The sequence below is a fragment of the Protopterus annectens genome, chromosome 1.part0 (assembly GCF_019279795.1).
Source record: "Protopterus annectens isolate FY-2018-M chromosome 1.part0, PAN1.0, whole genome shotgun sequence".
NCBI classification, from domain to species: domain Eukaryota; kingdom Metazoa; phylum Chordata; order Ceratodontiformes; family Protopteridae; genus Protopterus; species Protopterus annectens.
Genome location: NC_056725.1, coordinates 1,053,226,389 through 1,053,250,896, shown reverse-complemented (window position 1 = coordinate 1,053,250,896; position 24,508 = coordinate 1,053,226,389). Strand labels below are relative to the sequence as shown.

At 46.1% G+C, this 24,508-nt stretch overlaps 1 protein-coding gene across 2 annotated transcripts in view; it reads right to left on the bottom strand.

The window, feature by feature from the left end:
- GEN1 (GEN1 Holliday junction 5' flap endonuclease) overlaps positions 1–24,508 on the bottom strand; it is a 911,226-nt gene that overhangs the window by 139,633 nt on the left and 747,085 nt on the right. For both annotated transcript variants that reach the window (XM_044064875.1, XM_044064884.1), the window contains exon 11: positions 1–65. This exon is cut by the window's left edge and continues 66 nt beyond it. In XM_044064875.1, coding sequence (XP_043920810.1) covers positions 1–65 — 65 coding nt within the window. The remainder of the gene's footprint in view (positions 66–24,508) is intronic.

Below are 24,508 nucleotides of genomic sequence, written 5' to 3'. Positions count from 1 at the left end.
AGTAAGGGCAATGCCTTCTCACAGGTATAATGCTTAGGCCACTCCATTTTGCAGAAAGCAAAATTCTGTACACAAGAACAAAATACAACGCAGTGCTACGTCAGTTACTGCACTCTATAAAAATGCAACTTTTTGCCACATTAACTAATTATCTCATTACTTTTTAAAGTTTCATGATTCACATTATGAATGTGCAATATTATATTAATCAGATTCTCTTATTCATGTGACAATCGCAGTGCAACAGGAACTTGTGCAATAAGAAATCATTCAGCTGCTGAAAATTATAGACGAGGTAAACTTTGGTAATATGTAGTAGAATAATCTGTCTAATGTGATATGATGAATCCATGTCCATTGTATGTGTTATTGTATGTATGCATATGTCTTCTCAATTTGACCCTGATGCATACAATTTCGTTTAGACTGCACTTGCGTATGCTAATTGACAATAAAGTTTACTTTGACTTTGACATTATGTTACATGTTCAAAACAAAAGCAGCATGGCCAAGACAAATTTTTTTTTCTTTTTTTAATAGTTCAGATGTTTTACATACAAACAATCAGGTATAACAGAATATGTATCAGATGTATCTGTTGCATGGTCAGGGAAACAATCAGGCATGAGGCTAATGGTAGAGTGCCTTTAGCACTCAACCATGTGTAATGTGTCTAATGCACTTTTCTAGTCATTTATTGCACCCTCTAAAACACATCACATTTTTTAACTTTAAAAAGCAAGACAGATTATGTGTGTATGTTCTCGTGTTAATTTATAATGAAATATTACTTGCACTTCTCAAAGAATGACATTATTGTACAACACAGAGGGAACGAGAAAGAAAGATTACCATATCAATATGTGTGCATATGACTGGTGACAAATTTCACATGAAATTGAACATACAAGTCTAAAATACATCCATTTTAAAATATTTTACAAATTCAAGTCAGCAGCATGAGGTTACCAAATTTCATCCATACATGTGAGATAGCTTACCAGGCCATACATACTACTTAATCCTCTCCGCCCTCTTTTTTTGTGTGTTTTTTTGTTTGTGTTCCAAACTGTGACGCCATAAACTTTTGAATGTCTGGTAAAATCTTTCAGGCCCACCTTTCTGACCAGCATTCTATGTAAAATCATGGAGAGTGTCACAATGACACAGGCAGCCTACTTCTGTTAGATGAGAAAAGTACAGGTTTGTCAAACAGAAATCTTGCCTCCTGAATCCTTTGACAATCCTTTGAAAAGGTAACAGCAGCACTTAATGCAGGACTGATGGTGCATACTGCTTATCCTGACCTTCCCAAGGCATTTAACACTATTCCACATAAAGGAATAAGTGACAACTTAATAGAATTAAATATGAATTCTTATGTAGTTAAATGGGCAAAACACTGGTGAAGCAAGATAATACTGCAAGTTAAAGTGGGGGTGGGTATAACTTCTCATTGCAGGGGCTGCTATTACATACATAAAGAATGAGAAGATTGCTGAAGTAGCACACATCCTGACCCCAGACTCAAGGTGGGTGAGCTAGCAAACCCTAGAGGACTGCAGTGGCAAACTCTGCTCTGCTTGTCAAGGGAAAAAGTCCTGCTTCTAGTGTCTGTATAAAGTGTGAATGGAAGTGCTGATAGTTGCCTGACCAATGCTTTGGGTTGCCATATTCCTGAAGAATGCAGAAGTAGCAGCTACTGCTGTAGAACGGGTTCTAACTTTTCCCCGCAAGATATCTTCCATGATAATCATAACAGGTAGCAATGCAGTTAGTCGGCCATAATGCTGGCAGTAAGATACAATATAAAGCCAACTCACAGTCCACCTGAGGCAGGAAGAATACACTGATTCTGAAGGATGTTCTGTCCTAGTGAAAAACAGCATTGGGCTCCATAGCAGTCTTGGCCTATAAACCAAGAAGTCCTGTCAGCAGAGGAAATGGACATCAAGAAAATGGTTTCCAAGATAAAAACTTAAAAGTGTGGTCACTGACCAGTTCATACTGAGATAATATAAGTTTGTCAAGGATAAAATTCAGGTCCCAGAGTGGAGCTACCAGCTAACAGGCTGGTCAATGCTGCTGGACACCCTGCAGGAAAAGTTTAATTACTGGGGAAGAGGTAATGTGGTGTCCACAGCCAAAATGCTAAAAGCAGAGAGATGGACCTTTGCTGAAGCATAAGCCAGTCCTATGTTAAATAAGGTACTTAAGTGGTAAGGACTTGCTGGAAAGAAGCCTTTTAAGGCAATACATGGTACGCCATACATTATGTTGATATTTTTTTTCACTTACCAAAGTTGGATTTTCTGGTAGGGGGACACTGAATTTCCCTAAAGGAAGACAGCACCAGAAAGGAAAGACACTCTCATTGAGAAGCTAGGTGCAACCACCAAGCCATCAGTTCAGACTGCTATGGAGGTACCAGGGCACCCTCCTGCTGGGTAAGCAGAATGCAATTCATGGGCATAATGAATAGCTCCCCTTGTATTCAATTACAAAATGAGGGAATACCAAAAGCTCCCTCAGCCAGAAAGGGACTATTAGTATTAGATTTGTTTATTCTTCTTTGACTTTCATAAGGATAGAAGGCAGTAGGACATGGAAGGAAAAGGATAAAAAAGTCCCCCGCTCCAAAGTTGAGCCAGGAGGTAGTGGTCATTTTTCTTTCATGGAAACTTTGAGCAAACCCTCCTGATCATGCAACTCTGGAAGTGGTGGGGAGAGAGACAGACAGACAAAGAGGTCCAAGTCCATCACACGGCCACCCCCACAGTGTTGTGTAACAGATATGAAGATCCTAGGATCTAATGAACATCTTGAGGGGAACTGGTGGACAGAGGATCTGCTCATGTGACCTGCCAGGGCATTCTGCTCTGAAGGGATGTAGAAACCCCTACTGGAAAGTTGTATTCCAAGTTAGTACTACCACCCTGCACCTCTGGTATGAATAGGTTCTCCTCTATTTATTTACCACATCACTACTGCATTGAGTGTAATTACCACAATTATGCCTGACACTTAGCTGTTTTTAAAGACTTGATCAACACAGGCATTTCCAATGCTGATGTAGCAGTTTGAGGTCACAGACTTCAATTCCCTGGATGCTAAAGTACCCAGTAGGCCCCTCAAGCATGGGCTGATACATCTTTCATTATTGTTTGACTTCTGTGTGTGTGTGTGTGTGTGTGTGTGTGTGTGTGTGTGGGGGGTAAATAGCATGCCCAAATTCTGTGTCATCTCAGCAGCCAATTGGCTGAACTCTTTGCATGAATGGATAGGACACTGTCCAGTGCTGCTGCCACACATTTCTTAGCTATAGCTGGAACTTAACTGTATACTGACAAGTATAGGGACTGATATGCGCCTCTGGGATCTCAGAATTGCCCTATCAGGTCACTTTTCTTGATAAAACTGCAAATAGGTGTTGAGGAGGATAAAAACCTATTCAGAGGTAGAAGCACCGTATCCTTTGTGGTATTCAAAACTGTTCCTAGAAATGTCTTGAACCTGGAGGGGCTCATGCTCAATTTTCTGAAGTTGATGGAGATCCCTAGGTCAGTAAGACAGGAAATACTAAGATTCATGATAGTCCATCGCTCTTGATGGCACCAATCCTGAATTAAAACGTTATCCTGGTGTTGGTAGAAGAAAACCCCATTAAGCTTGAGCTACATAAACACAAGAGCAAAGCATCTGGTCAATTCTCTGGCAGCACAGAAGATCCCAGAGGGAAAGCAGACAAACTGAAAGTGCATGAATTTTGTAGGAGCCTTCAAACTTCCAAAGGTCTTAGAAAATGGAGGATCTGGAGACAGACATCCTTCATGTCAAAGAAGGTGATTAAGGCTCGAGGGATCAGAAAGGGCAGGAGTGTGTAATTCTTGACTTTTAGAATTTATTCAGAATGGTGAGGTTCAGCATGGATAGGTATTCCAACTACCATTCTCAAAAGTTTACTTTTGCTTAAACTGTTCAGCCCTGGATTGCTTTCAATAAAAAGGGCTACTGCCTAGTGGGGAAGTTTGTATTCTACTTTGGGATGGGAGGATGAAACATCTGCAGCACTGTTTTGAGTAGCCCTCTTCTTCTCTTAAAGTCTTTTGAAGACTTCTTAGAAATTTGGGACACAGAATAAATATTTACCCAAGGGGGTATTAAGGATCTGTTCCCTTACATGTTCATGTTTAAGTTGCATCCTGAAGGCCGTGTGCCTTCTTTAACATTGCTCCTGAAGCTGCAGCCCCAGCTAATGCGGCTATTATATCACAATGCCATTTGACTGCATGTTTACCTACTTTTTGGGAGGCCAAGACAAATTCTTCAGGTCAATGTCCTGGAGAGATTCTGAAACCCATTTTAAAATGCTCCAATTTTGCAGTATATGGGTTTGGCAATTAAATGTCCTAAATACCATGTTGCAGAGATGTATAGCTTTTATTTCCAAAACAATTCCTTTGTCTGCTCTCCTTATCATTTGGTAAAGAATGTTTGGTGGGTGCCAGTCTGAAGTACCTCATCACATCTAGTGAAACAACTACAGGATTAGACAACAGATTTTTCCACTCTATAAATCTGGTTAGGTTTCCTGGGGGCATGGGGCTCTGAGCCCAACAGTTTGAGTTGCCTTTTTTAAGGTGTATGAAAAAAAGAAGTTATGTACTCACCATAACGTTCCATCTGAGTAGCTGTACTTCATTTGTCTTCAACCTGTGGGTTACGGATCCGTATCGGATCCAAGCCGGCAACTTTACTAGCATCAGCTCCGAGCTCCAAATTCCTCTCCTCACCCATAATACACCTCCACTGCCTTCCATCCCCAGATCAAGTTTGCTGAACCTCATACTGAGAACCCAACCTGAAAAAAAAAAAAAATTACTTGTGACCTATACTGCAGCCCGTAGGCTGATCATATGCCAAGGTCCGGGGGAAGGAGGGAGGGATGGTTGAAGACAAAAAGAAGTTATGTACTCACCATAACGTTCAGGAAGATCTGCTTCACTACTCTCGGGTTCAGAGACCACTTGTAAGGTGAAAGGATGGTTCGACTCAGCCTGTCTGCCAAAATGTTGGACCGGCCCGGAATGTGCTTTGCTATGAGAAAGCGGTTGGTGGCGATCGCCCAGTCCCAAACTCTCATGGCCTATCCACACAGCGGATAGTATCTGGTTCCCCCCTGTTTGTTGATATACCAGACTACTGACATGTTGTCTGATTGACTTGCAATTGTCCCTAAGGGAAGAAGGGCCTGGAGTGCTTGCAACGCTAAAAGCACCGCCCTCATCTCTAGGACACTGATGTGCAACAAGGTCTCCAAGTGTGTCCACACGCCTTGGACAGTTCTGCCCATGCAGTGCCCCCCCACCCGAGGCAAGAAGCGTCCGTGGTCACCGTGGCTTGGGGTGGGGTCATAGAGAAGGGGTGCCCTTCCTGGAGATCCGAGGAATGGATCCACCAGAGTAGGGACCTCCTGCAAATCTCGCTGAGGGGGATAGCTGTACTTAGCGGATGTTGCAGGATGGACCACTGGACCTGCAAGGTCCATTGCAGGACCCTCATGTTCAGACGAGCTAGTGGTGACAGATTGATGGCAGCCGCCATGGAACCTAGCGCCCTCAGGACCAATTCCGCTGGGGGAGCCGGGGATTGTAAGAGGGCCATCACGTGGAATGTCAAAGTTCGAAGCCTGTCCAGAGTTAGAAAGGCCCTCAACAGGTTTGTATCTAGCCTGGCCCCTATGAAATCTAAGGTCTGAGTTGGTTGAAGGGAGGATTTCTTGAGATTGACTGAAATTCCCAGATGAGAGGCCAAGTGAAGGAAGTAATTCCTGGCTGAACACAGCAGATGCCTGTTGGGGGTGGTCAGGAGCCAGTCGTCTAGGTACGGAGAGACCTGTATTCCCTGAAGCCTCAGATGGGCCGCTACAACTGCCATCACTTTGGTGAACACCCTGGGGGCTGTGGTGAGACCAAAGGGAAGGACCCTGAACTGATAGTGACTGGCTCCCAGCCGGAAGCAGAGAAACCTTCTGGATCATCTGTCCATCAAAATGTGGTAGTACGCATCCTTGAGGTCTATAGAGCACATCCAGTTGTTCTCCTGCAGGAGTGGGAGAATGGATTGAATGGTGATCATCCGGAACTTTTCTTTGGCAACCGACAGGTTCAGAGTGGACAGGTCGAGGATTGGTCTTAAGTCCCCCGTCTTTTTTGGCACCAAAAAGAACCTGGAGTAGAAGCCTGATCCGGATTGATCTTGGGGGACGGGCTGGATTGCTCTTTTTTCTAGCAGCTGCTTTATTTCTGTGGCTGCTGCCTCCCTTTGATTGGATGGGACATCGGGGAGGCTCCAGGGTCTGAGAGAGAGATTCAGAAAGGGGATAGTGTAACCTCTGGATATGATTCGAAGCACCCAGTGATCTGTTGTAATGGACTCTCAAACTGCTAGGTGCCTCGAGAAACGCCCCCAGACTGCCTCCAGAGTGGAGCAGTCGGGTAACCCCTCAGGGTTTCTGCGCAGGCTGATCCAAAAAGGGTACTCTCGACCCGAAATTCTTCGGTCCCCCTCTGCCTCTGGGCCGGCATCCACCCTGTCCTCCTCTGCCTCTGAAGGACGAGAGGTCCGGAGCAAAACGGGATTGTTGAGATTTCCGGAACCACATCTTCTTTTGTCCCCTTTGGTTCCTGGAGAAGGACCTCTGGGGAGCCGAGAAGCGGATTTCGACGGCAGACGTCTTCTCGTCTTTCTCGCTCTGGACCAGCGTGTCGCAGACGGTCTTACCAAACAGCGAAGAGCCATCAAAAGGGGCATTTGCGAAGGACGCCTTGAAGGATTCCGCAAAGTCGCAGAGATGGAGCCAAGCATGCCGCCGTAAGACAATTCCCGCTCCGCTAGCTCTAGCGGCTCCTTCCGTGGCATGGGAAAGAAGACGCATAGAAGTGTTCGAAATGGATTTAAGAGTGTCCATTCGGGCTGAGAATGTTTTCTTATCCTTGGCCGACATGGACTCTGGGGGCGACCCTGCGTATTCTTTGATGAGATCCCACTGGAGTCGTATCACATGTGCCATGTAGTTCAGTGACCTTACCGAGAAGGTGGCTGAAGCAAACATTCACTTCCCAATGCGGTCCATTGTCCGAGACTCCTTGTCGGGAGGGTGGACCGAGGAACTCTCCTGGGCTAGTTCCTTCTTGGTGGCAGCTGCCACCAACATGGCATCTACTGGAGCACCCTTGCTCCAAACCGTCCTATCTGTGGGTGGACTGAGAATTTTGTCTGGTCTCTTTGGTATGGGCTCCACAGTGTCTGGTTCCTTCCATGCCGTGGTAGTGATCAGATCTATCAGGGGATCGGCGGGAGGGGACACCCAAGAGGTAGATGGGCCTGCATCAAACACCTCCAGAAACACAGACTCATTGGAGGAAGGCTTTTGGGCTGACCACCCCCCTCTAATACGAAGCATTTCCATAATGTCTCCGAAGGAGACATCCTCGGGGGGGTGACCTTGGGGAACCTTTCCCTTCCTCTAAGTCTGTGTCCTCTGTCAGGGACTCGGGTGAGTTCAAGTGCCTCCTCTTGCACTTACATTTGTGAGGAACTTCCTCGGGGGGGCTGTCCGAGGATGCCTCACAAACCACATCCTGTTCCTCTAAGGGAACCATCTGGGAAGTAGGCGCAGGCTGCCCCTGGGGCCGGTTGATGGAAGGTAGGCCCATCTGAGAGGGAGTGATGGGTGGAACCGCAGCAGGAGCCTGGGGCCTCGACAAGACCCTCTCCACAACATCGAATGCCGAAGGAGAACTGCTCTCTCTAAGTTCCGAGAGCAGCCCCTTCGGATCCGAGGTGCGGATCGGAGCCGGCGCCGATGCAATCGGATCCGAAGGGCCAGTATGCTCTGACCGAGACAGAGCCAAAGACACGCTGACACCTCCGGATCCAAAGCTCAGCTTACGGCTCAGAGAGCTCGGATCCGAAAAAGGACCCGACAAACTCGAGGGTGCGGTCGGAGCCGAAGTAGGGTGTGCTATCGGTGCCGAGCCTCCCCCGGCTCCGATGCTGCCTGGATCTGACGGCTCAGAACCCCGGAAGTGGGTCGGAGAAAAAGCAATTGGGGCAAAAAAGGGGGTCGAGCTCTGCCCCGGAGGGGGGGGGGGGAGGCAGGAGCACTCCCATCTGCAGTTGGGCCTGGAGAAACCTACACATCATCCGGTCCATATCTGCATCTGACAAACTTCGGGTTGATCTAGACGAGGCCACCGAGGCAGGCCGAGGCAGGCCTGGAGTGATGCCTCGAAGACCTCGAAGGCAACCGGGTCTCCTCCTCCTCCGGCTCCGGGGAAAAGCGGGTGAATGGAGCCGGGAAGGAGAAAGCCTGGAAGCCCTAGGAGAGACTTAACTGCTAAGCTGGTGGAGCCGAAGAGGAAGCTTCAGCCCGCCGCTTGTGGTGCTTCTCCTTCCTTTTCTCCCTCCTAGATTCCCTCTCCTCCTGAGCCACGATGGGAGGGTGAGTCCCGGCCAGGGGAGCAGGGATAGAAGGTGGGACCGCTGCGGTAGCAGCCGGTGCCGCCGAGGGAGAAGAGAACGAAACCGAGTCCAGGGGCAGAAGTCCCGCCAGAATCAGCTTCAACCTCCTATCCCTCAAAGCCCTGGGGTTGAAGGCTGCACAAATTGTGTAGCCCGAAGAAAGATGGTCAACCCCAAGGCAGATAACACACCGAGTGTGGCCATCCGCCGGAGATAGCTTATGGCCACTAAAAAATATATAAATTTTACCAACAAGACTAGCTTAATTAACTACCAAAGGGAACAACACTCACTCGCTTAACAATTAAACTAAAAAACTAGATGAAAAAAAAAAGGTAATTTTTCTTGAAAAACTCACGAAACCCTACGCCTGGAACTCATTCTAGGTGCTTGAATAAGCCTTGGCAAATGAGATCTGAGGACAGAGAAGGATGGCAGGGGGTTATGGGTAAGGGGGAAGAGCTTGGAGCCCGGATCTTAGCTGAATAAAGCTGCCGACTCGGATCCGATTTGGATCCGATACCCACAGGTGGATGAACAAATGAAGTTAACTACTTCAGATATGAAATACAACTACTCACATGGAACATTGTGGTGTGTACATAACTTCTTTATCTGAAGTAGTTTACTTCATTTGGTCTTCAAACTGTGGGACAGAGTCCCCAGCTACTAAACTCCTGGGAGGCCCTCATGGAAGGATATTCTGGAGCACCGTGGAACCAAAGGATGCTCTCCTTCTGGAAATCAAATCCAATTTGTAATGAGAAATAAACGTATGAGATGAGGACCAAGTTGCCGCAGAACAAATATCATCCAAAGACACTCCAGACCAAAAGGCCGCAGACGTAGCCATGGACCTAGTGGAATGAGTTTTCACCTGACCTGGAGGAGACATGCCTCTGTTCTTACAGACCTGCAGGATGCATGAAGGAATCCATCTAGCTATAGTGACCTTGGAGACAGGTTTCCCCCAAAAGGGTTTACAGAAGGATACAAACAATTGATCAGATTTACGGAAATCTTTTGTCCTGTGTAAGTAGAAATGTAACTGTCTATGAACATCCAGCATGTGGAGTTTGTAATCCATCTTGTTAGTAAAATTAGGAAAAAAACACAGGCAAATTGATGGTCTGATTGATATTGACTAGTGATGCCACCTTAGGAAGAAAGGATGGATTGGTTCGAAGGGAAACCCTATCTTTGTGAAAAATCATGTAAGGAATTTTGATGGACAAAGCCTGTAATTCTGAAACTCTTTTTGCAAAGGTAACAGCCACCAGAAAAGCTGTTTTCCAAGATAAAAATTTCAGATCTGCAGTTGCGGCAGGCTCGAAAGGCAGGGCGACCAAAGCTTGAAGAACCATAGTAAGGTCCCATGGGGGAACAGGATCTTAGACTGTGGGGCGTAACAAAAAGGTGCCTTTGATAAAGGCTTTACAGAGTCTGGAAGAGGCTAAAGAGGCAGAATTCTCGCCCACATGAAAATGAGACATGGCAGCCAACTGAACTTTGACAGTAGAAGAACTAGCTCCATGTTGAAAAATATCAGCTAGAAAATTAAGAATGGTGGAAATAGGAGCCGTGAAAGGGTCTAAACTCCTTTGAGAGGCTCAAAGGGAAAAACATTTCCACTTGCTGCGATAAACCTTCCTGGTCGAAGACCTATGAGCAGCCACCAAAATAGATCTAACTGAGGAGGATAGTCCAGGAGTCCTAGCAATCACGGGAACTGGAACAGCCAAGCTGTGAGCTTCAGGCTCTCCAGATTCAGATGAGGCACCCCAGAAGGGTGTGAAATGAAATCCTGAATGGGATTTAGGATCCAAGGCGGAGCCAGAAGGTGAGACTAAAGGAAGGGAACCCACACCTGGTGAGGCTAGAATGGGGTAATGAGGATCACTTTGCTCCTCAGTCGACGAGCTTTCGGTAGAAACCTCGGAATGAGAGGCACTGGTGAGTAAGCATACAGAAGACCAGGAGGCCAAGCATGAACTAGAGCATCTCTGGGGGACTTCCCCGGCAGGGGGTTCAGAGCAAAAACTTGCTGCACTTCGCGTTGGAAGGAGATGCGAAGAGATCGCAGCAAGGTTGACCCCACTCGCTGAAGATCTGTTCCGCTACTGACAGATTCAGAGACTACTCGTAAGGCATCAGAATGGTCCAGCTTAGCCTGTCCGCTAGGATGTTGAACCATCCTGGAATATGCATTGTGATGAGAAAGCGACCGGTGGAGATCGCCCATTCCCACACTCTCATGGCCTCGTGACAAAGGGGGTAAGATCTGGTCCCTCCCTGTTTGTTGTTATACCACACTACTGGCATGTTGACTGACTGAATAGCAATCATCCCCACAGGAAGAAAGGCATGAGGGGCCTGCAATGCTAGAAGGACCGCCCTCATCTCTAGGACATTTATGTGCAAGCTGGTCTCTATGGGAGACCACAGGCCTTGGACTGTCCTGCCCAAACAATGCTCCCCCCCCACCCAAGTTGGGAGGCATCCGTGGTCACTGTGGTTTGGGCCGGGGCTGGAACAAAAGGTCGTCCCTCCAAAATGTCCGGAGAACACATCCACCATAGCAGGGATGATTGACAGACTCGACTGAGTTGAACTGGATATGTTAATGGCAGTTCCAACAAGGACCATTGTACAGCTAGAGTCCACTGTAGAATTCTCATGTGTAAACGAGCATATGGGAGAAGAGTTATGGTCGCTGCCATCGAGCCTAAGGCCCTCAACACCGATTCTGCCATTGAGAGATGAGAATGGTAGATCAGGGAGACATGCATCCTCAGGTTTTGAACTCTCTCCGAGGTCAGGAATATTTTGCACTGAAGAGTATCTATCCTGGCACCAATGTAGTCTATCATCTGGTAAGGATCTAGGAGAGATTTGGATGCATTGATTGTGATCCCCAAATGCAGAGCAAGAGTCAAGAAATAATCCCGGGTTTGGAAGAGTAGACACCTGGTGGGAGCAGTGAGGAGCCAATCATCCAGTTACGGATAGATCTGAATCCCCTGAAGCCTCAGGTGAGCCACTACCACCACCATCACTTTAGTAAACACTCTGGTGGCTGTTGTGAGACCAAAGGGTAGGGCTCGAAAGTGGTAATGATTGACACCTAGCCGGAAGCGGAGGAACCTCCTGGAGCTTCTGTGCATTTTTATGTGATAGTAAGCATCCTAGAGATCTAACGAGCACATCCAGTTGCTCTCTTGCAGGTACGGCATGATGGACTGTAATGTGACTATCCGGAACTTCTCTCTGGCAACTGACAGGGTCAGGGTAGAGAGGTCCAGAATGGGCCTTAAGTCCCCCGTTTTCTTTGGCACCAAAAAAAAACTGGAGTAGAAGCCCAGTCCGGACTGATCTGGGGGGACGGTTTTGATGGCTCGTTTTCCTAGCAGCTTGGAAATTTCCTGTTCTGCTGCCTCCCTTTGCATGGGTGGTACATCTGGGAGGTGTCTGGGAGATTTGGGGGAACCCATGACGGGGATAGAGTAACCTCTGGATATGATTTGAAGCACCCGGCGGTCTGTTGTTATGGACTCCCATGCCACTAGGTTCAATGACAATCATCCCCTGACTATTTCCAGAGTAGAGCAGATGGGCAACCCCTCAGGGTTGCTGCCCGGGTCTGTCCGTGAAAGGTTCTCGAGACGCAAAGTTCCCTGGACCCCCTCTGCCTCCGGGCCGGTGTGCATTCTGTCCCCCTCTGTCTCTGGGGGAAGAAGAGCCCTGAGTGTCCCAGGAATACTCTGACTTCTGGAACCATATCTTCTTTTGCCCTCTCTGGTTCCGGTAAAAGGACCTTTGAGGGTTAGAGAAGCAGATCCCGATGGCAGACAGTGTCTTCCCATCCTTCTCACTCTGGACTAATGTCTCTTTGACGGTCTTACCAAAGAGTGTAGAGCCATCATAAGGGGCACTGGCAAAGGACGCCTTGAAGGGTTTAGAGAAAAGACATAACCTGAGCCAGGCGTTGCGCCTCATGGATACGCCAGACCCAGCCCCCCCTGGCCACTCCTTCTGTAGCATGTGAAAGGAGTCGCATGGACATGTTAGATACTGCCTTTAAAGTGGCCATCCTCGTGGAGAATGAAGCCTTGTCCTCCTGCGACATGGACTTGGGGGGAGACTCCTCCAGCCCCTTTACAAGGTTACGTTGGAGTCTGGTGACATGGGCCAGGTAGTTAAGCACCCTAATTGAAAAGGTAGCTGAAGCGTAAACCCACTTCCTTAGGCGGTCCATCATCCGTGACTCTAGGTCAGGAGGATGGATCCAGGAACTCTTCTGAGCAAGTTACTTCTTAGTGGCTGCTGCTACCACCATGGCGTCTACAGTGGAGCCCTTTGTTCCAAGCTGGTCTGTCTATGGGGGGGGGGGGGGGCTTAAGATCTTATCTGGTCTTTTTGGAATAGGTTCCATGGTGTCCAGTTCCTTCCATGCCCACGAGGTGACCAGATCCACCAAAGGACACCCAGGAAGTAGATGGGCCCGTGCCGAAAACCTCCAGGAACATGGACTCATCAGAAGAAGGTTTGGGGGCAGACCAACCTCCCCATTGGTGCATGATTTCCATGATGTCTCCAAAGGAGACATTCTCGGGAGGTGACCTAGGGGAACCTTCTCCATCATCCAATTCCGTGTCCTCGGTGAGGCACTCGGGGGAGTCCAAGTGCCTCCTCTTGCATGTATGCTTGTGAGGTACCTCTCCGGTGGGGCTCTCCTGGAGGAGCTTGCAAACCACTTGTTCCTCAGGGGGAAACGTCTGGGGCTGTTCGAGCGCGGGTTGTCCCTCTGGTAAAATGATGGGGACCGTGGACAGAGCCGAGGGGGTCTGGGTGGAGTCCGAGTGGGCAGACAGGGGTCTCGATCCAGCGTAGAGAACGCTTTCTACCACGAACGCTGAAGGAGAGCGAACCTCTTGGAAAACTAATAAGGAGGCCGGTCTCCCCAGTTCCGACGAGAGAATCGGAGCCAGGCCCAAGGTGGATGGAACTCAGAGGGAGGGAACCTGGCCCGACAAAGTCGAAGCCGAACAAAAGGTTCCACTCCCTCAGATCCGACACCCAAACTCTGTCTCCGAGAGCTCCAGGCAGCTGTCGGCGTCGAGGAAGCAGGTACCGTCAGTGCCGACCCCCTGACCAAGGCCAACCTCAGATTCGAATACTCCGAACCTAAAGGTCGGATCAGAGAAGGAGATATAGGTTGGAAAAAAGGGAGTGAGCTCTCCCCTCCTGAGGGAGGGGGGATGGCAAGACCCCCACCTGGTCTGGGTATGGATAAACCTCCTCATCATTTTATCCAGATCCATGTCAGACAAGGAGCAGGTGGACCGCGAAGAGGCCACAGACTCCAACCTGGCGAGTCGGGGCACCGAGGCCTGAGAAGCTGGAAGCGTCTCCTCCGGCTCCGGGGAGAACCTCGGAGATCGGAACCGAGGGGAGTCACGGATCCGTGGCGTCTTCGTAGGTGAAGCGAGGTCCGGAGACCTTTTTCTCTTTTCCCTCACCTTCGACTCTCTCTCCCTCTCGCTACCTCTTTTCTGCTCCACTACCACAGGCTTTAGTACAGGAGGTTGAGTCCCAACCTGGGAGGGAGGAGAAGCCACAGGAAGAGAGGAAGGAGAGGCGACCACAGCAGCCTCTGCGACCAAAGCCAGAGACGAGGAAACAGAGTCTGCAGGGGGAAGAAGGCCTTTGAGGGCCAACTTGGCCTTTCTATCTTTTATGGCACAGGGGTTGAAGCCCGCACATATGCTGCAGTCCACACTCATATGGGCCATGCCCAAGCACAAAACACACAGAGTGGGGCCATCCACAGAGGATAATTTATGGCCACACTCTGTGCAATGCTTGAAAACAAGCTTTTCAGCCATACTAACACAGTAGAAAGATAACCTAAGAAAAAAACAGGCAGTTTATTTCTAACTGACACACACACACCCACTCACCACACTCGTATACAGAGAAAACACTGGGGGGGGGGGCTACAATCTACACAACAGTACAAACTACTCTAACTATCCTAAAACTCTAAAACTCGATGTACCAAGCGAGGGGAGAAGAAAGGGAAAGTACAGTTTTGTACCTACCATAAATGTAGATGTTCGCGTGCTAATACAGCTGCAGTCATAACAGATGGATTCTCCTGCCGTCAGGCGGGTCCTCGGTCGGGCGAATTCCAAAGTCTAGGTCCGGCGTCGGTTGTCGTCGCTTCTTCCCTGACGTCAGTGCGACAGGGGTATAAAAGAACCAGCCAACGCCATTTTCTTCAGTTTTTCTTGCCCCAGATGTCAGGTGCCCCCAGAAGGAAGGCAAAACATAAATTTATGTAATAAAGCAAATGCAATATAATCAAAAAACAGTAGTTGCAAGCAAATACACCATAAAAGAATACCCCAATGAGGTTGTATGAGGAGGTGTTAGCCATAAGGCCTGTCCCAAGTGGGGAAGGAGGGAGGGAAACCTGGACTGCAGCTGTATTAGCACTCGAACATCTACATTTATGGTAGGTACAAAACTGCACTATGTTCATCGTGCATACAGCTGTAGTCATAACAGATGGGTAGAATCCCAAAGCTAATAAAGGGGTGGTAAGCACTAAGTGGAGCTAGGTGGAGCCAGGATGCCCTGCAAGACTGCAGTGGCAAAGCCCGCTCTAGTTTTGGAGTATAATGGTAGGTGATAGTGCTTGGAGAAAGTATATACAGAACTCCAAGTGGCTGTTTCCAAAATATCTTTGGTAGGAACCCCCCTGAGGAAAGCTGCAGAGGTAGCTGTGGCCCTTGTGGAGTGAGATCTGATGCCTGTAGGTACAGTTTTACCATGAAAAGAGTAACAAAAGCGTATGCAGTGGGCTATCCATTTTGAGATTGTCTGTTTGGAAATAGGCTTCCCTTGAGCACCTGTAGCATAGGACACAAAGAGTTGCTCTGATTTTCTGAACGGCTTTGTTCTGTCCAAATAATAATGGAGCTGTCTGTGCATGTCCAAGGAATGTAGTAACCTCTCCCCTTTGTTTTGTGGATTAGGGTAAAAGGTAGGTAAGTGGATAGCCTGATTCAAGGCTAGCCTGGATACTACCTTTGGCATAAATGAAGGATTGGTTCGTAAGGAAACTCTGTCCTGATGGAAAATGATGAAAGGCTGCACAGCCATGAGGGCTTGTAGTTCCGAAACCCTGCGTGCTGAGGTGATAGCTAGAAGGAAGGCTGTTTTCTATGACAAATATTGCAGATCTGTTGAAGCAGCCGGCTCAAAAGGAGGCATAGTTAGTTTTTCTAGAATGAAATTGAAGTCCCAAGCAGGTACTGGTTGCTTCCTTGGGGGTTTTATATTCTTACCCCTCTGAGGAACTGCCTTAAGAGAGGGTGAGAGAATAAAGGGGGATCAGTGTTGTACTCTGCAGAAATGGCTGAGGCATGGATTTTGATGGAGGAGAATGAAAGTCCACTGCCTAGCAGCTCGGCTAGGTACTGTAGAATTTGAGGTAAATTCAGTATTCCAGGATTCTGACCCTTTTTCTGATTCTAGACACAAAACCGTTTCCATTTTGCGGAGTAGGCTTTTCTAGTGGAAGGCCTTCTGGCCTCCAAAATGACATTCTGCACCTCCTTGGAGAGTAGGGTCTGCTGTGAATTTAAGGAATCCTCCATACGGCTAGATTGAGTGTTTTCAGCTGACTGTGAAGAGTTTTGAAGTTGTGCTGAGTCAGTAGAAGAGGCATTAGAGGCAGGATCCATGGTTGGGAATGCATCAGGCTCCTCAGAAGTGGGTACCAGTGTTGTCTTGGCCAGTCTGGAGCAATGAGAATCATCTTTGGTCTGTCTGCTCTGGCTTTTAATAGAACTTTGGCCAGTAGTGGAAGAGGTGGAAAGGCATAAACTGTCATTGTTGTCCAACTGAAAGAGAGTGCGTCCACTTTCCAGGCCTGTGGATGAAAGGTCCTTGAGCAGAATTTTGCCAATTGGTAATTTCTGTGGGTGGCAAAGAGATCTATGTCTGGCCTTCCCCATACTTGAATGATCATTGTGAAAACTTGAGGATGCAACTTCCATTCGTGTGGATCTGTCATATTTCTGCTCAGGTTGTCTGCCCTGGCAGGAATTGTGCTTGAAGTTGGATTTGCAATTCCAGAGCCGTGTTCCAAAGGGACATGGCTAGTCTGCACAGGGGATATGAATGAGTTCCTCCCTGTTTGTTTATGTACCACATCACTGTGGTGTTGTCTGTTCTTATCAATAGTTGTCCTGGATGCAGTAGGTCTTTGAAAGCCATAATAGCATTTATTACTGCTAGCATTTCCTTTTGATTGATGTGTAGGTGCCTTTCGTTTTGTGACCATTTGCCCTGAATGCACCGATCTGTCATGTGCGCCCCCCAGGGGCAGTCCGAGGCGTCTGTTGTGATGACTTGATTTGCTTGAGGCTTGCAGAATGGGAGACCTATGTTTCTTTGGCATGCTTGAGCCCACCACAGAAATTCCTTTTGAAGACATGGAATCAGTGGCATGATTGCTTCCAAACTGTGGCTGTGTTGAGACCATAAGTTTTTTAGGTACCATTGAAGTTTCCTCATATGCAGCTTTGCACATGGGATTAGCAGGATGCAAGATGCCATGAATCCCAGAGCCTGCAGGATTTTCCTTGCAGTCAGCCTGGTGAAGGTTGCCAGTTTTCTGAAGTATTGAGTTAATTGCCCTTGTTTCTCTGGTGTGAGGTAAGCCATCTGGGTGTTTGTATCCAAGCTGGCACCCAGGAAAATTATTGTTTGAGAGGGTATTAGTCTTGACTTCTTTTTGTTGACTGTGTATCCCAGATATTTCAACAACATTATTACAAACGCCAGGTGTTTCAGAAGAGTGTGTTTGCTGTCCGCTTGGATCAGGCAGTCATCCAGATATGGGTATATTTGTATCCCTTGAAGTCTGCAGAAGGCAATTACTGATGCCAGGCATTTCGTGAACACTCTGGGAGCAGTAGATAAGCCAAAGGGCAATGCAGAGAATTGATAATGGGATGAACCTGCAAGAAATCTGAGGTATATTCTGCAATCTTGTCTGATTGGGACATGCAGGTACGCCTCCTTGAGGTCCAATGTTACCAGCCAAGACTCCTTGCCCAGCATGGGAAGAAGCTGCTGTAATGTGAGCATCTTGAACTTTGGTACTAGTAAGTATGTGTTTAGGATGGATAGGTCCAAAATAGGTCTCCAATCTTTGCCCTTCCTTGGTACCAGGAATAGTCTGGAATAAAAACCTTGACCCTGTTCTTGTGCAGGTACCTCTTGAATAGCTTTCATGTCCATGAGATCTGAAATTTGTTTTTGTGCCTCTGCCCTTTGATTGTGTGGCAGGTTTGGCATGCCTCTCATTTGTGGAAGGGTGTGAAAGTGGAATCTGTAGCCTTTATCTATAATGTCCAGGATCCATTTGTCTTTTGTGACAATATGCCAATTTTTCGAAAATAATGCCAGTTTTCCGCCTAAAGGTGCTGCCATTTGAGCCTTGCTTGGCATGCAAAGGGGGAAGTCATTGGGTCTGCCTTCTGAATGGCTGTGAACTATCCTCACCCCCTCTTGGTGTAGGTGTTTGCCATTGTCTGCCTCTAAATGATCCTTGAGATAGCCCTCTACCTCTCGGGCTCCTGCATCTACCTCTTTGAGGTCGTTCCGTGGCTGGAAAGGACCAATTTTTTGAAGGCCAATTTCTACTGAAACGTGGTGGTTGTACCTGTAGGAAATCTTTCACTGTTTGCAATGATTTTGCCTTTTCCTCCATTTTCTTTAATACCTCCTCAGCTTTAACACCAAACAATACATCTTTTTGAAGAGGTGCATCTAGTAATTTAGCTTTGACATGATCTGGTAAGGTTTGCTCTTTGAGCCAAGCATGTCTACATATGACTGATCCTGTAACAGCAGCTCTACAAGAGGCCTCTAAAGCATCAAAACCACATTGCAAGGTATGTTTACCCATTTGCTCTGCACTATGCAACAAATCCTACAACTCTTTCAAGTCTGGTTGTTCAGGTTGTGACATTTTGCTTTTCAACTGAGATAACAAAAACTGTTGATACTTTAACATATGGAACTGACAGTTTAAAGCCCTCATGGTTAAAGTGGCCGAGGTGTATACCTTTTCCCCCCACCTTTCTAAAGCTCTGGAATCTCTCTCTGAAGGTAATGGATTTTTGGCAGTGAAGGCCTTAATTCCCTTGGGACCCTGTGAAATAGTTTCTGGGTCAGCCGCATGGCTTTTGTATAGGAATTGGTGTGAATCAGGAACCCGGTAATACCTGTCAGGCTTGACTGGAGCTGGAGGTAAAGAATCTGGTTAAGGTTGGCCTCTGAATACACATCATCTAGTATGTCTAAGACAGGAGGTATAGCCAGAGGCCTGTGCTGAGGGAGCAAAAGAAAATCCCTGAGCCTTTTCTTGGAGTCTGAGTACTCTTGGCCGGAGCACATGTAATCGGCTTTAGCGTGGTGTCGGTAGAAGTCGCGGACCTCGTATGTCGGTCCTTATCTTTACGTCGTTTACTAAAAATTGGAGTCGGAGTATCCGACAACATGTAATTAAACTTTTTGCCAAAATAGTGTTGGGCGAATTCCGCCCGACGCTTAATAGTGCGTCTGTTGAATGTAGCACAAAAACGACAGGCCGAGACGTCGTGGTCTGGGCCTAAGCAAGGTATACAGAGGGAATGGAAATCCTTATGCGGTATTTGCTTCCCACATGAAATGCAATTATTAATTTTGTCTGACATCGGTCTGAGGCAAGAAAAGTTTCCCCAACGGGGTACTTAGCTTTCAAGAAGTCTTCGGTTAAGAAATATTCGTAATCTCAGGAGCTGGCCGACTGGCACTTGCGAACTGCTTCTGCTTCGGGCACCGTGCAGCAAGAAAGACTGAAGAAAATGGCGTCGGCTGGTTCTTTTATACCCCTGTCGCACTGACGTTAGGGAAGAAGCGATGACAACCGGCACCGGACCTAGACTTTGGAATTCGGTCGACCGAGGACCCGCCTGACGGCAGGAGAACCCATCTGTTATGACTGCAGCTGTATGCACGATGAACATCCTATACTAACACTAACTGACAAAAATTTGAAGAAAAAAGCTACTCACAAAGGTTTTACTCACTTGACTAGTTGGAGCTCAAGGGACACGATCCAAAAGCTATTCTCGGCAAACGAGATCTGGGGATGGAAGGCAGTAGAGGTGTATTATGGGTAAGGGGAGGAGTTTGGAGCTCGGAGCTAATGCTAGTAAAGTTGCCGGCTCGGATCCGATACGGATCCATAACCCACAGGTTGAAGACCAAATGAAGTAAATTACTTCAGATCTCCTTTAAATCCTAATTAAAATGTTTATCGATAAGGTTTAAAGTCTTGCGAAGGTAGACATCATCTGTCAGAGAACTGGATGACAGTGATGAATCAGTAAACACAATGCATTCTTAAAGGGAGTACATTCGGGACAGAAAAGGTACTGAAAGTAGAAATCTGTCAGCAGGATCTGTCTACCAAAAGCACATTTTTACAGATTTGGTGATCAACAAGCATAAAGGTACTAGCAATAAGAAAAGAAAACTTCCAATGCAGAGTACTTTCTCAATGAAAGGTACCTTGATGGACAAAACTTTTGAATGTCTTGGTTGTATTAAAAAGGACTGAAGACGGGAGTAGGCTGCTCTCCCTTCTCCAACAAGAATCAGTCTGCCACCTGAGGTACAAGTAGGTGCCATACAGTGAATTCCAATACAGTATGCAGAATTATGGATGACACTGCAGCAGTGAACCCTATAATGAATGCTGGAGAAATGAGATCTAAACTGTAGATTGCAGAAAAGAACTTGCAGGCTCATGGTCTAGGCTCCTTCACCTTCAGTGGTATGTGACCTCACAGCGAAAACCAGAATTGGGCATGAATGATGCTAAGCATTGAAGCTTCACAGACAAAAATGGCAAAACTAAAAAAGAGAATTAACCTAACAAGAAACACACTAAGATGAATCTTTGACGTTAGGTCTTGCTCTTCTTCTCCTCCAATGGAACCAGGTCACCGATACTCGTAATATCAGACAGGAATTTGAATCTTCCATTAGGTTAGAAACAACCACCACAGAGCAACAAAAAGGGTGCCCACACTGGGATACTTGTTTGATCCTAACAGACAGGCAAGTGACCTAAATCCATAAAGTCTAAAATCAACTTGCCCACGAATTCAGGAAAATATTCCTGAAGAAATTGACACAGCCTGCCTCAAATCTACAAGAATGAAGACATTCCTACAGTAGAACAAACTGAGTCTTTTGTACATTTGAGCTCAGCAAGCTGATGTCTTGTTAGGGAGTAGCAAGCTGATTGAACAAAGGAAACTGGGGCATCAGTTTAACGTAAATCTAATGAGAAAAAAAATGCTTCTATACAAATATAACTCACATAGTGCACAGTGTGCCATAGTAATGTCTGTGACTCAAAAAAAGAACACATTCACCTTTGATACTGGGAAGACATGAAAGCTGTGGTATGCCAGCTGCATGGCATACAGGGATAAAGGCCATAGTATGACCTAGATAACCCAGTTATGAGTAACAGACTATGCACTGGATGAGTTGAGCTGGGGAGGATGGGAGTGAGTGGCAGTCACCATCTCGACCAACTTGAGGGCAAGGTGTTAGTTCTGTGCTTTAGCCAAGAGTTGTGCATGTATGAAAGTGTGCTTGGGTTAGAGACTGGCAATGCAGAAGTTCCACTTCCCCAGGCTGTTCTTAGCCGGTGAGAGTTAAGGTAACATCAAATCTGTAGTCTTAATGAGGATGACATCACTGCCACAGCCAACCTGTGTTAGCAGTGATTAAAAGATTCTGGACGATACTTACATCCGACGACCAACTAAGAAGAAGCGTAGAAGATAATCCAAGATTCACGTATAAAAACAAGAAAAACTTAAAGAGACTCTTATGTAACAAAGATGGCTTCACTAAAAAACCTGCATCCCAACGGAAAGGCACATTTAAATGTCTACGTTGTAAAGCCTGTCCTTTCATCAGTAATTCTAATGTCTTCCAGCATCCCATTATAGGACAATCTCATACTTTTTATACTTATGCAAACTGCAACACTGAACATTTAATCTATTTAGCCACCTGCTCCCATTGTCATGCTTTCTATGTTGGAAAAACGGACCAGCATCTAAAGGATCGGATAATGAGACATCAAAGGGATATACGAAACTCTGATCCAAATAATGCTTTGGCCACCCATTGCTCAATGAATTCATCACACAGCTTTAAATTTCAAGTTATTGAGATTATTAATTTAAATGCAAGAGGTGGCGATATTATGAACAGGACTGAAGTCAGGGAGATAAGTTGGATTGTCAACTTACAAGCAAATCTTCCACCTGGTCTAAATGTGGTGGTTTCCTTTAAACCTATATTGATGACCAGACGGAACACAGTTGGACACTAATAATTTTTGCAATTTAAAGATCTGAGTCCTTGTTTAAGTTTCACGACATGTTCAATCCAATATTAAAGCATTTAATAAAGGAAAACTTCTATTTCATGCAATGGCAAGCAATTACAATGTTTTCATTGGCTATCTATCATACAGGTGGCCCTTAAACAGTATGTTAGGCAGAGATTGCCTCTGAGTAGGCGATATGCGACAGAGTAAAGCTGGAGTTTTTTGAGACGGTCTGGGTAGGGCATCTGTTTGAGGCCAGTAATCCTCTTTGTGAGGTATTTCTGCGGAGTTTCCAGTTGTTGTACATGTCTTGTGAGGTACATACCAAAAGGGTCGCTGTACTCTATAATGGGTCTAATGAGTGATGAGTACAGGGGAACAATGACCTCTTTTTTCCCGGATGAGAAACTTTTTGTGATGAGGTGTGCCACATAGAAGGATTTCCTGACTACTGTGGCAATGTGATTATCAAAGGAGAGACTACTGTCCACCTTTGTCCTAAGGTCTCTTATCACACTTTCGGTGTTAAGTAGACTACCACCTATGTGGTAGCTCATGGGTACAGAGTTTTTACCAAAGGGGATGACAATGCACTTTTTGGCATTGAGCTTGAGGCCATGGCTTTGACACCAGGCATCTGTCTCAGTGAGGCCATTTTGTAGAATGTCCATATCATTAGGAGTTTCAATTATGGCTCCTAGTTTGCAGTCATCTGTGAACTTCATTCGCCAAAGACCTTCTGTGTTAGCCTTGTACTTCAGAAAAGTAGATACCAAACAGGAAAGGACCATGGACTGAACCCTGTGGTACTCCACTTGTCACTGGTCTGAAGTTGGATATGGAGTCTGCTACTTTCACAGTGTGAGTTCTGTCAGTGAGCCAGTTGGCAACCCATCTTGCGACATAGGGATTTATACCTAGTTTAGTGAGTTTTTCTATAATTCCAGAGTGGGGGATGGTGTCAAAAGCCTTGACGAGATCTAGACAGGCTGTGCCTTACCCTTGTCTATGGCTTTGGTGACTGCTTCAAAGAAGTCAATCAGGTTTAAGAAACATGATCTGCCTTTTACAAACCCAAACTGGGAGGGGTCCAGAGTTTGGAGATTACTAATGTCTTACGTTTATAAGTTCCATATAACTGAAAACAAACCACATCGACACAATGCTAGTCGCAAGCATTTTATATCACAAACCATACTAACACACTCCCAGCTGCAAACATTATACATCAATTATAATCTACCCAATCTTTCTCACTCAAACATTACACAGTCCATTTAAGCCCTGCTACCTTTTAGACCTCATTCCTCCCTTGTATGTATTGTTCCCACAATTCCCATGTTTTCCTATGTAGTTTGCTCCTACCTTTTTCAAATTATCTCAGTTCTAGTTGTTTTATATCTATTACTATATCCACTACTTCCAGTATACTTGGTTTAGATTCTGATTTCTATTTTCTAGTAATCACTTTTTTGGCAGCCACCATTATTAGATACAGCAAGGCCTTACCATGTCTACAGAATTCCGATTCTGTATCACAGCTTAGAAAAATCATCTCCCTCGTCATACCAATCTGCCCACCCAGCATCTGTGACAGTGCATTTCACAAATCCTTAAGGTCCACCAACTCACCGCACTTGCAAAAAATATGTTCCCAATTACCTCTTTCTTCCCCATCACACCTCCAACATTTACCATCTGCCTGAGGAAAAATTCTCGGGAGTCTAGTGAAACCAAAAAACACACAAACTAAGATAAAATAAATAAAATGAGCACAGGCTCTGGAGTCTACTTGGGGTATAAAAATATCTGTAAATATTCCCAGGCAAACATCCTAAATCTTCTAGGCTTTATTGCATATTTAGGAGACATACAGATATCTTCTCATTGTTTTACTGTGAACTGCTTATCCGGTCTTTCTTCTTCCTAATCCTTTCTAACCTCCTCCGATTGATTCTTATACTTATCATGCGATAGTTTATATTGTCTACTAATTATTCCTTTTATTTAATGGTAGCTTCTGTCCTAGATTTTATTAGAAACTCTACCAGTGCTAGTCTTTCGTTTCGGACCCCCCCCCCCCTATTTCTTTCTCTTTGCCTATACTCTGATCTCAGTCCCTGATAGGGAAGGCAATCTTTAACCTGCAGTCCAAATAAATTCCTGGTGTTTTCCCATTCTGTCATTGTTCCCTGTCTAATTGCTCCCAAAAGCTTGGTTCCTCTGCCAGTTTTCTCCAATAAATTCCAGCTCTCTATTGTCTGTATCCCTAATTGTAGTCACCCCTAACGGCAGAATCTCCTTTCTCCATTCCCATGTTGGTTTAGTTCTTAGAATACTTTCTGCTACATTATAGATACAATAGGCTGTATGATTATTTTTGTTCTCCTTAAAGGCCTGCATCCAAAATCTCAGTCTTTCCTTGTTTCTTGAGCTTCCCCCATTTTTCATCATCATCCCTTTCCACTTTGAATTATAGTTTTCTGCTTGTGCTATGTATAG